Genomic DNA, 17,483 nt, shown 5'->3' with positions numbered 1-17,483 from the left:
GTCATATGTGTGCATAGCTTAATTTCTTCGTGTACAGAGAGAGAGAGAGAGAGAGAGAGAGAGAGAGAGAGAGAGAGAGAGAGAGAGAGAGAGAGAGAGAGAGAGAGAGAGGAAAGGGAGGTATGGAGGTGAAAGAGGGCGGGAATAGGGAGTAGGAGTAGGGTAGGAGGGAGGGATGATGGTAGAAGGGAAGGCAGGGGTGGAGTTAGTGGATGAATGGACGTCACTACTACGTCACGCCTCACCTGTTCGAATGTGTAATGGGCTCACACAGGTTTTTGACTTCACAGTCAAGAGTAAACGCCATAATTAGCAGCATTTGACAATGCACAGTAGTGTCAAAAATTAGCGGAGTGTGTGAAACAATCTTTGCCAAAGCACCATGCTGATCCGAGCTTTCGTTTCAAAGATATTTGCGAAAAACAGTATGTCATAGAGTCTGATATGCATAGTAGGTTTGATTAATAACGTTTTTGTAATATGTTTGTTGTTTTGAAATGGATGTTCATCCGATTTTCCATACTTATGAAAACAGATTTCCAATATACAGTTGGTGGTTTGGTCATCAACATGCTATATTGATCAGATCATTATTCTATACTTTTCTATTTCCTTGACACAGAGATCATACTTTTAGAAAGAAATATAAACAATATAGTCATTATATTAAATCCAAGAACCCTATTTATTTGAGGATAGTGTGAAAAAAAGAACTTAAATTCTTTATAAATTACAAATTTCGGACTTGAGTATAGGAATGCAACTTTGGTGTTCCACAGGGTAGTATTCTTGGCCCACTATACTTTTCTTATTATATACACATGATAAAATAGTAAATATATTAGTAACATTCACCAGAGCTTTGTACTGTATTAGCCACGTTGACCCCATAACGTCTCCATTTCCTAGAATCTCTGGAATAATTTTTCATTAAAGTATTGGATACGGAAAGGGAAATGAATGAATACGTTCTCCTTTCGAGGTAGGATTCGAACTCAGGCTGGTTATCTAAAATCCAACCAGGGAAGCATTTCTACACTGATTTCCTCTTCCAAAGTCAAGGTTTTTATACGAAAGCATACCCAAAAGTAATAGGAAAACGGAAAGATAATAAGATATCGAGACATTTTGCGTGGAGTACATCCCGTTTTTAAACTTCGATGTTGCCAAAAATATTTATGCAAACTTATAGATAGTGTTTTATCAGTCATTTTACCGAAATTCAATTCCTTTTACAAAAATACTTCCCATTGCAGACAGTTGGAAATGTTCATGCATTTAAAATATGAATTAGCTCTATCCTTAAAGTTATGAAATCATATCACTCTTATTATTAGTTGCATTTTTATCTCACTATCAAGCAAACTAGAAAAGTGGGAATAATCAATTTTGTTCAGGTGCGTGAACTCCAACATGGCAACTAAAAACTTGACAGATCCTAATAATAGATGTTTCAGAACACCTGTGTTGCCCAAGTGGTCTCTCTTTTGTCATGTTTCTTTCCCTCTCTTAACTTTTAAACGCTTTTCCCATTCTCACTTGGGCCTAATTCTCAAGCAACACGCATCTTACGGAACATGTGCAAATCTCTTTCCCTATCTGCATAAACCGTATAATCTATCTTGTATTAGTCTTAGTAAATCATGGATCCATGCGATACCAAGCGTTGAAAATCTGATGAAAGGAATGGATGGGGAAGTTTTCGTCCCAGGTAAAGTCAACCAATTGTTCAAACATTGCCGAACTGAGATGGTGGAAGATATAGACACAAGACAAAAGGAAAACTTGCATTGTAAATCTCATAGTCAATTGAGAAAGACTGAAGAGATTGCTCATTGAGGCAGGAAAAGAAGACGAAAAAGAAAAATCCAGGAAAAAGAGATGTTAAAGAGCACAGGAATATAAGAGAAATATGATACATAACTAAAGGTTTTGATCTTGAGACCAATTCCAAAAACTCCGGCGGAGCACATTAACGTGAAAGTCGAAACTTTATACCCACACGCAAGCAAAAAAAAAACATAGATTTTATCAGTATTAACTATTATTAATCTACTTTCCAATAGAGACCAACCCCATATTAGTCTTGCTAAAAGTAGAAGATGTAATTATCTATTTATCTGGCGGTGTAAGCTGAATTGTGTACTTCCTCTAAACGGATAATGCCCATAGATATCTATGGTTCCTTATTGCTCACTCCGCAAAATAAGTTTGCGGGCACTCTATCTCTTTGTAGATAGGTGCATAGCTTTTGGATAATGCCTTTCGAAATCATTGTGCCGTGGGTAAGCCTTTTCAACGGCCCCCGATCCTGCTTTAATGTGCTTTTTTTCCTTCTTTTTTTTTTCTTTTTTTTTGTATCTAAATGCGTGTTTCCGGTCTGTTTTCCCGTAACTGCCGTTCTTTCATAATTAAATTATTTCTTTCCTTTGTTTCTGTTTTGCTTGTGATCAAATATAGAAACTTCCATTAATCATTTGTTCTCTGCCTTTCTGTGTCAGGATGCCAGAAAACCCCAAATCAATCAATCAATCAATTTTCTGTGGAAACAGTTACATATCACTCCAAAATCAAACCATTGTTCTCTAGTCGTGGTACATATCACTCCAAAATCAAACCATTGTTCTCTAGTCGTGGTACATATCACTCCAAAATCAAACCATTGTTCTCTAGTCGTGGTACATATCACTCCAAAATCAAACCATTGTTCTCTAGTCGTGGTACATATCACTCCAAAATCAAACCATTGTTCTCTAGTCGTGGGTAGTGCCATAGTCTCTGCACCATGGTCTTCCGCTGTCTTGGGTTAGAGTTCTCTTGCTTGAGGGTACACTCGGGCACACTATCTTATTTCTCTTCCTCATGTTTTGTTCAAGTTTTTAATAGTTTATATAGGAAATATTTATCTTAATATTCTTATTTGTTCTCAAAATATTTAATTTTCCTTGTTTTCTTTCCTCAATGGGCTATTTTCCCTGTTGTAGCCCCTTGGGCTTATAGCATTCTGCTTTTCCAACTAGGGTTGTAGCTTAGCAAGTAGTAATGATAATAATAGTAGTTAACCCCTTGGGGAAAGAAGAATTGTCTGGTAATATCAGTGTTGTCAGGAGATGAGAACAGAGGAGAATGTGGAAAGAATAGGCCAGACTTTTCGGTGTAAGTGTAGGCAAAGAAAAAAATTAGCCGTAACCAGAGAGAGGTATCCAATGTAGTACTGTCTGGCCAGTCAAAGGACACAATAACTCTCTAGTGGTAGTATCCCAAGGGGTGCCCTGGTCAACTTACTACCTACTGATGGATATCCTTTCAGATTTTTTTTTGCTTTTAGAGAAAATGCGTTTCATTAGTTTTATACATATTAGCGAGAATGTTGGTGCCGAACCTTGACAGATTAAACGGTGATTGGAGGGAGATTACAGTGGCTGGCCATGATCTATGAAAAATTGATCTGGTCAGTAAGACAGCTAAAGAGCTTTTTCAGAAAATTAAGCCTTGGTTATTAGGGAAAATTCGACAAAGAAGATGAGTCCAAGTGGTTTTATATATATATATATATATATATATATATATATATATATATATATATATATATATATATATATATATATATATAGGTATATGATATATATATATATATATATATATATATATATATATATATATATATATATATATATATATACATTTATATATGTATGTATATATATATATATATATATATATATATATATATATATATATATATATATATATATATAACTCAAAATTACATCTCACTAGAGTGAACTAATTTTCAAGGACATTACTTTGTACGACGTAATGATTTGAAATTTTATAAATAATGAAACTTCGAAAATATTTGCACAGGTAATAATGTTAGAAATATAGGAAAAAATGCTCAATTTAGAAAATGTTTTAAGTTTACGGGAAGCTACTGGTTCCAACCTAAAATCTATAACATGCTCCTCCCACAGGCATCGTAATTTGCCACACCTTTCTCTAATTTGTTTCTTGTAAACATAATGATATGATAAAAGAGATTATAGGTAATTATGATACCCGTGCGGCTTGCGTGCGCAGCACATTCATGTACCGCTTGCCAGAACAGAGGAACAATGAGATCATGTTTATTTGTGAGGAAAGCGAGCCACGACTTAGCAGAGACCATTTGAGTGGCAGCCAATCAAATTCTTGTGGCAGGAGCATGTTAAAGACTTTGGACTGGGTACAGTTGCAGCTGAGTTGAAGCGCACAAGGGATTAGAACTTTCAATGTATTCGGTAATAAATGTGCATTATTGTCGGCATGAAGAAGGTTAAAAAAAACTATAACAATTGGAGAAAATATATTTCCGTAATTTAATACCAATATCAAGTTTTTAAGTATTATGTGAATTGAGTTAACAAAAAAAAAAAAAAAAAAAAAAAACCAAGCTCCAAACATATAATTTCGAATTTCTTAGGCTTATTTATTTCTTTGAGCAATATTCCCTATAGTACTTACACCAAGATATAGATATAGAATGTTTAATTGAAAGTTTCTCCCTCTCTGCCATTTACCGCCACTGTCTGACTCAAGACGTCCTCGGAAAAGTAAAACAGTCCCAGCTGAGTTTATTTCTTTTTAGATAATCCACTCACTAGAACAATAGTCTAGAGTAACGAGTAAACTGCATTTTTTCTCCTCGTCCGTTACAGATATCAACAAGCCATAATTTTTAGGTTTAACCGTTATTCGTATCGTCCATTATACACCAAGTGTCTATGTTTGCGGATTATAATCATTTTTTTCCTCCACTCAATATTATTATCTCCACTGGACAACTTTATCTTTAAAGTACTGTAGTTCCCAGGTCCCCCGGCAGGTGGGCTGCCTAACGGGTAAATTGTAAATGTTATTGTTCTTGAAATATTTCATTTTAATTGTTCATTGCTTCTTTTTTACCTTATTTATTCCCCTTTTTTTTTCTTTCTTCACTGGGCTATTATTCCTTGCTGGTGGAGCCCTTGGGCTTATAATATATAAGGGTGTAACTTAGTTAAATAATAATAATAATAATAATAATAATAATAATAATAATAATAATAATAATAATAATAATAATAATAATAATAATTGGTAATGCTACTCCATCATGTAAATAAGTTTGTGGTAGCTCTTGCCCAGCTGATTACTGCCCAATTTCCATAACACCCACATTATCTAAAGTTTTTGAACGTCTATTAGCAAAATGTCTAAAAGGGTTTGCTGAAGGTAATCATCTGTTCTCTAGCTTGCAATTTGGCTTTCGTAAAGGCCTTGGAGCATTTGGTGCCCTTTTTATAATCTCCAGCGCTGTACATAAATCCCTTGATTGTGGCAAGGAATTTCATATGATTGGCCTTGATTTTAGTTCTGCCTTTGACCATGTTAATCATGAGGCCCTTGTTTTCAAACTCAAAAAGTTGGGAGTGATGGGTCTTTTCTTAGCATCTTTATTGAATTTTTAAATAATAGATTGCAAAGAGTCGTTGATAGGTACCATAGTTAGTATAGGAATGTGATACATGGCGTTTTTTAGCGTAGTGTTCTTACTCCATTACTTTTCATATTATATTCACATGACATGTGTTTGGCCTAGGAAACAAGCTCGTTGTATATGCAGATGATGTAGTTGGGTCTCCCAACTCTTCTAGTGCCTTATGGAGCCCAGGTAAGTTTGGTGAACTGATCTCTCTTGGGGAGTGCGAAGAACATGCCCAAAACCATCTCCATCTATCCCTCACTTTGATCTCATCCACAAATGGCACTCGAGTAATCTCTCTTGTAGTTTCATTTCTAATCCTGTCTTGCCATTTAACTCCTAATATTCTTCTGAGGGCTTTGTTCTCAAATCTACAAGATCTGTTGGATATTGTTTCATTGCCATACCATGACTCATGTCCCAGCTGAAACACAGATCTAATTAAACTGGTATATGGCCTGATTTTTATATGTAATTTCCGATTATTTGATTTCCAAATTTTACTTAGCCTTGCCATTGTCTGGTTGCTTTTTTCAACCTATTATTAAACTCCAATTCTAAAGATCCCGTATTAGTGATCATACTGTAGTTCCTAATTACTGAAATGATTCTACCTCATTAATCCTTTCTCCTTCCAATGATATTTCGTCTTCCATTGCACATTGCGTTCTCATCCTCTGTCTTTCTTCTATTTTTCTTGAGCCCAACTCACCTTAACGGCTGTGTTTCACACGGTCTAAGGTTATTACGTAAATTAACAATACATAACATCGTGTTCTCTCTCTCTCTCTCTCTCTCTCTCTCTCTCTCTCTCTCTCTCTCTCTCTCTCTCTCTCTCTCTCTCTCTCTCTCTCTACATACAAACCGGTAACTCCGGTACACACGACCAACGATCATAATCTACGTTTTAGGCCTAATCTGTTTATCGTTACGTTGTTGGGAATTGGGATTCTACGGAATAGAATCAAAGGCACTTACAGTACTTATTTTCCTTTTTATTCACCCATGTAGAAACGTTCTTATACTCTCAGATTTACTTTTAATAATAATCCTGAAACTGATCTTAGACATTTCATCCACTTTCCACGTAAGTGGGAGTATTGCTATAATGTACACAAAACTTAATGTTTACTTAAATCATTATATAAGATCCAAAATTCAAGAATCTTGATTCTAATTAAATAGTCCTCAATATCAATTATGTAGGCTAACTCAAGCAGTGCTTACAAATTCGGAAGCACGTTACACGGTTGTGCCTTTAAAACCCAGCGATTTTCGCTTTACATTTTGAAATTTTGTTGCACTGGAAAATATGATTACCAAGATAAATCAATCATGATACAATTCATCGTAATGGTCAATCTCTCCCTCCACCTTTAAGTAACCAAAATTGCACAGGCATATAAAATAACATCCATGTTTTTTTTTTTTTTATTAATTCTACACAAATTGTTCTATACACATTTTAAGTCTCTAGTGCAGCATCCGAAATTTTCAATGTAATTAGCGCACACCCATTTGGCTCTCATAAGGACAAATTAACACTAAGCCTACAAACATATTTTACAAGTTCCATCACGAAGTCGTTTGGCTCAATGTCAAATTAACCTAAACAGCATAGTTATGCAAGCACTTTGCAAATATATTACTCATTCAGCGTGACTTCCTTGTTCGACTAATGATTTTTATAGGATAAACCCGGAAGATGAAGATAATCATGAATGATAACATTATCATGTCTATAATCTCCCTACAGTACATGCCATATATAGAAATGAGGAAAATATAATTAATATTTCTAATTTGAACTTCCATCAATTGATATCGGTATCCATTCAATTTTATAAAAATGTTATATGATTATGACGTTCCAAATATGATGGTCAAGGTTTGTTTACTCCATCAGCTGACAAAAATACGCATAGATATGATTTAACTAGAGCCCTCACATAGATTAGTTTTCACACTTGCCTTGTAAACCTAAATGTGTGTTGTTATATATAGTAGCACTCACTAAATCATTCTATAAATATTCTGTGATCTCTCTTATCAAGGAAATAATTATACTGTTGACCAAAACTTAGATATGATAAACAATTTGATTCTAGATATACATTATCTATGATTGTAGATCTACTTACGACACAGACTGAGTGACTGTCTGTGAGCCTAAGCAACTACAACGTAAATTTGTGCACTGGTGCCCTGCTTTCTCTGATGGTGTCTAGTCATATTACATAATTCTTCACAATTACCTACTGAATTTGAAAGTTGTGAGGTGTTACGGGTCAAACGATGGCTCTTGCAAAGCTTTCACGGAACTCTTTAACCAACAGTCTCTGGAAATCAAAATTCTCCAGATCTATCTCTGTAACGCACCATAAGTGTCAGAAAGTCAAGGAGGCCACACAGGAATTTTATGGTGACGAGCATAAAGAGCTACAAAAGTCCTTGAAAAAGGTTTGTATGGTATTTTATGATACGTGCAGGTATTTGGTTGTATGTAGATTTGCGGACAGGTCGCCTATCGCATCCTTTTTCTTCCCCATTGAAAAATTACGATGAATAAAAGTAATTCTACATATTTTGAAATCTCGAAAAGTAATCCAACCCAACATAACCTAGCCTAACCTCACCTGGGGTGTATTATTATTATGTCTAACTTATAATACGGCAGTGTAAGGAGGTCGCAGGGCCCTGTCACCCCCCCCCCCCCCCGTTAAGGGGGCAGGATTAGGTTAGTCAATATCCATTTTTAATCCACACAGAGGAACTGGCTGCTGATATACAAAGGCTCCTCGTACCTAATTAGTTATGTTTCGGATAGTTTGTAGCTGGTTTGTTATATAAAACTTTGGAAATTATTAGGGTTCCCAGTTTATTCTTTGAACGGTTCTAATGACATTTGTTGGAAAACTGTAAAATTTTTTGAGTGATTGAGGCATTTAACAGCCTTTGTATATCAACGGCCAGTTCCTCCCGCGTGGATAAAAAATGAACATTAACTAGCCTAAACTTTCCCCCCCTAACCTAATCTACAAGCCGTGTCCTTACCTACTTAACTATCGGAGGGCGAACGCCCCCTGCGACCCCCCTTACACAGCCGTATTCTAAGTCAGCCGTAATCATACATACATCCTAGCATTTAAAATGCAAGAACAAAGGTGTAGAAATACCAAATGACCTTCAACGCCCACTTCGTGCAAGACGTGACCCACAGGAACATGGAGATGTTCTTCATGGATCCTTTAGTGGCTACACAATAAATGGTTGTAAACCTCGGGCTCCTTGATGGAAAATTAGCAGAAGAGGGAGGGAAGAGTTAACTCTGGGATGAATGACAAAGACTGACAGCACCAAGAGAACTCTGCAAAGCTGGCCTCTGTTGTCTGCAGGTAGAACCATTTCCCTTGTGTAACCTGCTTTGGAAGTAATACTTGTTGTTTCCCCATACCTCTTGTTGGGAGGATGATTGGTTTAAGTCTATGGTACTCTCAGAGGTTCCTATCTTGGAGAAATCATACCTAGACTAGTCACATTACTATTATCATGAGCACATAGCTTGCATAAGCCGCTAGTCATGCAAGGGTTCCTTCCGATTACGATCTATATCATAAGGAGAAAATCCTGGGTCAGATGTCATGAGCCAGTTGGCATGGAATTCCACCTTCCTGAGTGGTAAGTTACCCCTATACAGTAAATAGCGAGCGTTTGTATAGAGTAATAGAACAAAAGACAAATTTGGAAGTAGTAATTTGTATTTTTCCTAATGATACAAACCGGAAGCTATTTATACAGATTGGCCCGCCAGCACCTATCCCCCAAAAAAGTCCTGCCTGCAAGCAAAGTGGGTACTCAGCCCATGTGTGTGAGTGAATGGGGTTGCCGGCTAACCACCCCCTCCCGTTAACTAGTGGTTGGGGTGGTTATCCCTTGCTAAAAGTCTTATGGTTCGTCTTTCAGCTACGCCGGAAGTAATAGCCCCTATAAATAGCTCCAGGTTTGTATCGTTGAGAATGATGGGAATTACTTCCAAATTTGTATTTTGCAAACAATAATATGGAAAGCTGTTTATATAGTGATGTTCAATTTGATCTCATAAGATTATAGTGAATTAGATAGGGAAGAAAGCTGTATCATTGAATTTTCCAATCTCAATTTCATGGATAAATAAATGTCCCTAAAAATGTACAGTACAGTACATGAAATTTTGTGATGGTCTATCTATTTCTCTGTAGGAATTTTAGGTAATATAAATCTGCAGACCCCTCACTAAATTGGTGCTTTAATAATTTTTAGTAGTGTTGTTAAGGTTTGAATAAAGAAGAATACAAAAAAAAAAAGTTTCTAATGGAAGGATTTTGTTTTTCAGTTAATTGCATCTGAGATTAACCCCCATGTTGATAAATGGGAAGCAGAAGGAAAATTTCCTGCACATGAAGTTTTCAAGAAGCTTGGCCAAGCTGGATTTTTAGGAGTCACCAAACCAGAAGGTGTTGTACTACGTATATTGAATTTACCATATAATAATGAATGTTAATTTACGAACACTTTGTTCAGACACTAATTGCAAACTGCTATTTATAGGGATCATACTTTCAGCGAAGCTGGAAGACTAGTCCTGAGATTTTTAGCGAGGTGTAACTACCCTAGAGCTAGTTAGCAGGGGTGAGGGGGCTAGGAGAAGTAGCTATCTTCCCGCTCACACACAACTGTGTTGTCTCATCACATTATTTTTAGCTTGGTGAGAGTAGACATCCGTTTCTCTCTCCTCCCAACTTTTTTTAATGGCCTTTGACTTTTCTATAATTTACTTACTTGTGTTATTGTATATAGGCCTATTCAAACATTAATGTAATGTTTTTATAAATATTGTATATAAGCATTCTTTTATCTTTACGGTATGAGCGTTACTGTGTTGGTGTCAACCTAGTGTGCTGTTTCTTGAGGGCAGAGAAATCTTCTCTTACGGTCTCTTCCCTTTTGATTCCCTTCTACGAGTGCAGCGAACCAGCCTCCTCCGCAGGGGAGTCGTCCTCTTGTGGATTCTCCTTTTCTGTTCAAAGGTTGATATTGCTTACTCCCTGTGAGTTCATTGGAGTGAAGGCCGCTTGCGTCCTACTCATGAGTTAGGTTGTTCTCCCGAGTGGCTTTTTCTTCAGCCAATTGATTTCTGAATAAAATTTTGTTCCGTAACAGAAATACAAACCATGCTATTTACATTGGGTTTACCTTTTAGCGCAGCTGAAATGGCGAGCCATTAGAATTTAACGAGGGTGTATTACCCCCGCGCTAGTTAGCGGGGGGGTAGGGGAGTGGTAGCTAGCTACCCCTCCCCCCCTCACACACAGGTGAATGCTCACTTTCACTTTTGGCTCGGACTGGGATAGACGTCTCTGTCTTGGTCCTCGCTTGGCAGCCATTGTTTGTTTTGTCTTTACTTAATCGCTTACTTTTCCTTTACTCAATATATTGTAAACATGTTTTCATGTTTGTATATATATTTGAGTATAGAATCAGTAAGTTTCCTTTTCAGAGTTGTGTGTGTAGTGTACGATATCTCCGTGGAGTCCTCGGCATTTAGGCCACCACGGCGTAATTTTATGGGTTGCGATCGAGTTTGACTTCGGTCTTTCTCTCTCTCTCTCTCTCGAGGTCGTTCACCCCTTTTACTACGTGTTACTACGCCCTTGTAGCTTCCTTCCCGTGTGGGGGGGTTGCTACGCCGTACGTTTTGTCTCAATTAGTTTATGAATCTAATTGTAGTTGTTATTTTTTTTTCAGCTTGTAGAACGATTCCTTTCGGGGTTTTCGTTCTTTCTTTAGTGTTCATTCTTTTTTAAATTACATTATTACATAGTTTCATAATTATAATTGTTATAATTCTGTTTTGGTTACAGCTCTCCTTCCGTGAGTGTAAGTGGTTGTGAGGGCACGTGCCTGTTGTGTAATTCTTGTTTCCTTTCCCTCGGGATTCCTCTTCGGAGCCTTCCCGGGGGAATGAATGTGTACTAATGTTTTTTGTTTTTATTTTTTTACAGTTACCGATCTAGTTCGTTTCTTTAATATGGCCCGGTGTGAGCTGTCTTGTGGAGGCCTGGGGATTCGGGTGTTGCTGCCTCCCCTTTGGATTTTCGTCAGGGGCGTATCTCCTTCTACTGGAAGTACTCCCGTGACGATTGACAGCTCTCCAGTTCATTTTAGAACTCAGGAGGCTTGCCTCCTTGGGTGGGTAACTTTCCTTTCGAGGGAAGTTTTTCCTGTCCAGGCTTGAGTTTTTCCCCTTTTGGGGGGTTCTTCTCTTGCCTTTTTTTCGTGCGACTATGCTCTTGGTGCTGAGCGGTCACACCTGCAGTTTCGCTCAAGGGGCTGGGCAACTGCAGGAGCCCCTCTTCGGAGGATTGCTCCTTTTAGGTCACTGGCTGACCAGTCTCTTCTACGAAGTGTTTCTCTTTCGTTCGCGAGAGAGTACACTCATAGAGACTCCTCTTCGGAGGATTCTTCTGCTGCTGTTGCTGTTGGCCTCCTTCGCCGTAAGGCTCACCGTCCGCCTCGTCGTAAGGGCCTCTCATCCTCCTATAAGGGTGCTAAGAGGCGCCTTTTTGAATCTACGTTTGCAGCCTACAACTCCTTCATCTGCCCTGATGCAGATGGACAACGGTCTTCCCGACGGACAACGGTCTTCCCGACGGACAACGGTCTTCCGATGGACATCGGTCTTCCGATGGACATCAGTCTCCCGGCGGACAGGAACGGTCTTCCGGCCTGCTCCTGCTCAGTGTTAGCGCACAGGCGCTCTCCTGCTCATCAGCGCTTCCTGATCTCTAGCGCTCTCCTGTTCGCCAACGCTCTCCTGTTCGTCAGTGCTCTCCTGCTCGTCGGCGCTCTCCTGCTCGTCAGGACTCTCCTGCTCGTCGGCGCTCTCCTGATGTTCGCCCTCCTCGCCAGCGCTCTCCTGCTCATCAGCTCTCTTCTGAGCGTCAGCGCTCATTTGAGGATCATCGCCCTGCGGTCTCTGTCCATCCTACAGTTCCTGCTGAGCTCCCTGCTCGCCATCAGTCTTCTGACTCTGTGGCTACGCAACATCGTTCAGCGCGTGTGTCAAAAGCACATGTTCGCCAACACGTCAGCGATCATCCTGTTCCTGCTCGTGAACGCGCCGCGCCACCTGTCCTTTCACAGGACATGCGTCGACCTCCTGCTCCCCAGCGATCTCCTGCTCCCCAGCGATCACCTACGCGCCAGCGATCATCTGCTCGCCAGCGTTCACCTGCTTGCCAGCGCGCACAGGCGATTTTAGTATCACCTATTCTCCAGCGTTCTCCCACGCGTCAATGATCGCCTACACGCCAGCGTTCACCTGCTCGCCAGCGTTCACCTGCTCGTCACCGCGCACAAGCAATTTAGTATCGCCTATTCACCAGCGTTCTACGCGTCAGCGATCACCTGTTTCTCAGCGATCTCCGGACCGCCCGCGTGTGTTACAGCCTGCGCGCCAACGTTCTCCAACGCTTCTGAAGGGACATGGTTCGCTAGCTACTAGCTCGCCATTGCGCGATCGCTCACCTGCGCATGCTGATCGCTATCGCTTGCCAACGCGTCGCCATGCCACAACGCGCCATTGCTTACCTGCGCGTCAGCGCTCACCAGCTCATCACCGATCGCCTGTTGATCCACATCGCCAGCGGTCTTCCTCACCCACGCGGCAGCGCGTTTCCTCGCCATCGCGCCAACGCTTGCGTTCGCCGCCTCGGACACGCTCTCATTCACCTGCCCACCCTCGCGCCCACTCGCCCGCGCGACCGCTCGCCTGCGCGCCCCCGCGATCATCCACCTGCGCGCCCGCTCGGCCGCGCGATCGCTCGGCCGCGCTCCCTCGCGCGACTATAGTTCGCGGCGAACTCCGCAGCCGGGGGTAGCAGCAGGAACGCGTGTTCCTAGACAACGCTCGGGATCGCCTCCACCCAAACACAGGTTGGTAGTGCAGGACAAGGATACTACTGAGGAGAGGTTAGTACACCATTCTCCCCACCTTCTTTTCAGGCAGCTACTGTGGTGTCCACTCCAAAGGATCGCCCGATCCCTTTCCCTTTAGCGAGGATTTCGGACTCTGTGTCCTTGGAGCAACAGAATTGGTTTGGTCCTCTGGTGCGGGCGTTAGTGAGGGTTATGAAACCAGCACTCGCCGACCAGGGTAACAAACCAACGGCTGTCTCTCCTACGCTGGAGAGAAAGAGAGGAGTGGACTTCGTGGTGACTTCCCCTAGGGCGAAGTTGGTTCCCAAGAGGTCGGTCGCGAAGGCCCCTTCTCCTGCTCGAGGGCTTTCTCCTTCTCCCGTGGACGAGGCCTTTCCATCCTCAGGTGAGTCCAGTGGGGCGGTAGTCTTCCCCTCGGGACCAAGGGGGGAGACTTCGCTTCATGCAGGAGAATCATCTCGTGAGGAAGGGGCCCCTCGAATCTCTTGGTTGGAATCCTGTATCCCTCCCAGGAGGGAATCCAAGGACTCCAAGACCGTCCCGAAATCCTCCTCAAGGATTCGCCAGGAACCCACGACTACCCGGGAGAATGTCCACGTTTCACCCCAGGAAGAGATCCCTGGGGCAGGAGACTTAGCTGCCAGCCCGTAGGGAGGAGAACAGCAGGAATCCGAACATACCTTCTGGCAGGGCCTAAGCCTGATAAGGCAACTTAACGGGCTTATGGATCCAGTCATCGCCCCCCGTGAAGGCAAAGACACGATCTTGGATGAAGTGTTTGACGTTCGGAAGGCCCCGAAGTCCAGTGCGGCTCTGCCCTGGTCTCGGGGTCTGAAGAGTGCCAGAGCTAGGGCCATCCTTGAGAAGAGTTTGTTTGGGCCCAAGGACAGAGACTTAGACAGCGGCTGTGCGGAGGAAGTCGACTTCCGTTTTCACTCCTCCAAGGCGCTTTCTTCCAGACACTGCAGGGCTCCAGCGCCTTTTTCTTTCAACCACGTCGGCCTAGTTATCGGCTACGACAACTGAGGCAAGGTGTCCAATTGTAGTTTCCTCCTGTCAGGAACAGATGGCACGGGAGGCTCCTCCGGGGGGGGGGGGCATAGTCCTAAAGGGAGTGGCAGAGTTCACGAACTTTAGGATTGCAGGTTTCACGCTGGGAGGATGCTTAAGGTTACTCATCCGGATGACAGCTTCCCGATGCCCATTCCCGCTCGATCTCTGTGATCAGCCAAGGATATCGCGCCTGCCGTCTCTGTCAGCGAATTCAGTGTCTCTGAACCTCTATGCCATAACGTCGGCAAGAGTTGCCCGTTTGGGCAGAATGATCCATACCTTAGGCGAAGGTCCTCCATAGGATCATTGACGGCTTCAGTCGATCCTTTCTTGTAAGGAAGTATCTGAGACGGGAGTTCCGTAGTCGACCTCTCAGCCCTGATCAAGTTTGTCGAACAAACTTCGGCCAGCGTAGAACAGCAGAATCGATCAGACTGGTAACGAGGCGACAGGACTCCTTAAACCCTGGATCGGAAGGACGGGTACTTTGTTTCCATTCCATCCATCTTCCAGGGAGCTCGTGGAATTCAGCCTAGACTGCAGGTATTCCTGCTTATGATGCAGTGTGGCGATCCCTCCGTGGCATCGCAGGTTTTTTCCCCAGAGAACTCTCCCTGCTTTCCTCATGGCCGCTCAGATGCAGGCTTCCGCCTCCTTCGCTTTTTGGAGGGCTGGTCATGGTATTTTGCTAGGAGCCTTCTCTTCTTCTGCCTCAACATCTGGAGTATCTGGCCATGATATTGAGTCAACGGCCTTACCACGTTGGAAACCCCGCTTCTCGTCCGTCCAGCGAGGGTAAGCAACGTCGGTTCTGGTCGGTACTTGGATGGGTGACCACCTGGGGACGCCAGATTCTGTTGCCACATCCTCTGGGCCTTCCCTTCAGTTGACTGTGGCAAGGCTGAGGAGAGTCGCAGTACCTGTTCTCAGTCAAGCAGAGCTTTCAGCCCTACCTTGGAACGTTTCCTAGTTCTCCTTTCCTCATTGACCCGTCTATAGTCCGAACGGTCGCCTCAGGATAAGTTCCATGTGGGGCAGTCCAAGTTCCGGTGGTTTCAGGCAACGGTTAACTTCCTGGTCCCTATGGGACCAGCGGAACTATTAGACCTGCAATGGGTGTTGACCTATGGAACCTCTTGATGGGAGTGGATATTCTCGTCCTTTCCCCACATTCTTGATGCTGTTCTCGGACTCGTCAAAGAAAAGGGGGGGGGGGGGGGCATGTTCCGGTCCAGGCCTATGGTCAGGACCTGAAGGATACCTCTCCATCATTCAGGCAGGCTTAGGGGCCGTAGTCTGGCCCCTCTACAGATCCTACAGCTCCTGCTGAGTCGCTCCGTGCGCGTCGACTCCATGATTCTGGCGTGTTCTAACCAGCAGGGGACGCATTTTCACACCTTCACATCTTGCAGTAGAGATACCGAGATGATTGAGATACTCTCAATTCCACCATCGGCTCTCTCATTCCAGGCAGAGGAATGTTCTCTCCGACTATCCGAGCAGAGCCTCGTAGAGAGAGTGTACCTGGGGGTCTTTGGCCTAGAGTAACCAGCAAGTCCTGGTCTGGGGGACCTGATCGCGACAGCTTGGAACCTCAAGCTTCCGCTGTTCTTCCCCCCAGTCTCAGACCCCGAGACTCTGGCAAGATGCATTCCGGTGATGGTGGGACAACTTCGACGCCTGCGTCTTCCCTCCTTTTTGTCTGTGGGGAATGGGTCTCAACAAGACCAGGTTGTCTGTCAACCTTTCAATGGGAGAGCTCCACTGCGACTATGCGCAGAACGGTTTCTGGACCCTCTGCTTCCCCTGACGGAACTCCCGGGAGAGCTTCTCCCACGGCACAGACTACTCAAACAACCACACTAAAACGTCTTTCACGAACCGGGGCGTCGCTTCAGCTTCATGCCTGGAGACACTATGCCTCCTCCTCAAGAAGAGACAACCTGCTACAGTCGCGGGACGGAGGTCGCGTCATCTGCGATAGTCATCCGCAGGGGTCTTCCAGACAAAGTGAAGAGTCTTCGGTGGTTGGTGCCGTGGGAGATATACCTCTTCCCTTGAGGCCTCTTCTCCAGCAATAACGGTCTTATTGCCTTTCGGCGGGAGGAAGCTCCTTTCCGCTCTCGGCAATGAAGCCTGTCGCTCAGCCTTTCCCTGACCTTCAGGCTTAAAGGAATACTGTAACTTTTTCCTGCCCGCTGGATCTTGCCTCGCTCATGCGAAGCTACGATCGTCCCTGCCCTAGTCGGAGGGAGACCTCCAACTTGGAGCATGGCTCGGACTTTTTAGTCCCTTAAGAGATCTTCTCAAGACCCTTTACGACAGGCCTCGGATTGTATTCCGTCTTGGGTCTTCTGCTCACTCTGGCCGCGGCCAGTGTGTAAGCAATCTTCTTGGTCTCGTACGACTCTGCCTTTTCTAAGGAAGAGGGGAAGGCAACATTCAGGTTCGCCCCTGAGTTGTTGGCTAGACTCAGAATTTTGGGGTCCCGACCCTTCGGTCCAATTCCTTCAAGATTTCGAGTTTCCATTCTGTATCTGATGTCCCAAGACCTTCTCTTTCTTGCCAGTAAAGGTATCGAGAGGTTAGCTTTGGGAACAGCTGCAGTTTGTCCTCAGTTGCAGCCGATGTGGGAGCACAAGGAGGACACGGGGGAGAGTCACCAGTATACCTCTTCAGCTCGAACTCAAGGACATTCATCTCGACCTGTCTCCAGACCCTCCCCCGTCACGTCGCCCTACAGCACGATGTTGGATACATCGCAACGTCCCTCGCCTTCGAGTAATACTGCTCTGTGACGCAGGTGCTACAAGCTGGAGTCTGGAAGCGTCTAATGACCTTCGCAGCCCGCTTCCTGCAGGGCGTGACCCACAGGAGTTTCGATACGTTTTCTATCGCTCTGTGGTGGCTACACGACAGCTGGTCTAACCTCAGGCTCCTTTTTGGACAG

General features: G+C 43.3%; 1 protein-coding gene and 1 pseudogene across 1 annotated transcript in view; both read left to right on the top strand.

Annotated features, from left to right (window-relative positions):
* Positions 1–7,634: 7,634 nt before the first annotated feature.
* Positions 7,635–17,483, top strand: part of LOC137616576 (probable acyl-CoA dehydrogenase 6) — a 93,522-nt gene continuing 83,673 nt past the window's right edge. The window contains exons 1-2 of the mRNA XM_068346455.1: positions 7,635–7,963; positions 9,876–9,996. Of these exons, the coding sequence (XP_068202556.1) occupies positions 7,799–7,963; positions 9,876–9,996 (286 nt within the window). The 5' untranslated portion in view covers positions 7,635–7,798. The remainder of the gene's footprint in view (positions 7,964–9,875; positions 9,997–17,483) is intronic.
* On the top strand, positions 15,278–15,396 carry LOC137616811 (5S ribosomal RNA; annotated as a pseudogene).

Source organism: Palaemon carinicauda, chromosome 22 (genome assembly GCF_036898095.1).
Source record: "Palaemon carinicauda isolate YSFRI2023 chromosome 22, ASM3689809v2, whole genome shotgun sequence".
NCBI classification, from domain to species: Eukaryota; Metazoa; Arthropoda; class Malacostraca; order Decapoda; family Palaemonidae; genus Palaemon; species Palaemon carinicauda.
This window is presented reverse-complemented; position numbering and strand designations above follow the sequence as displayed.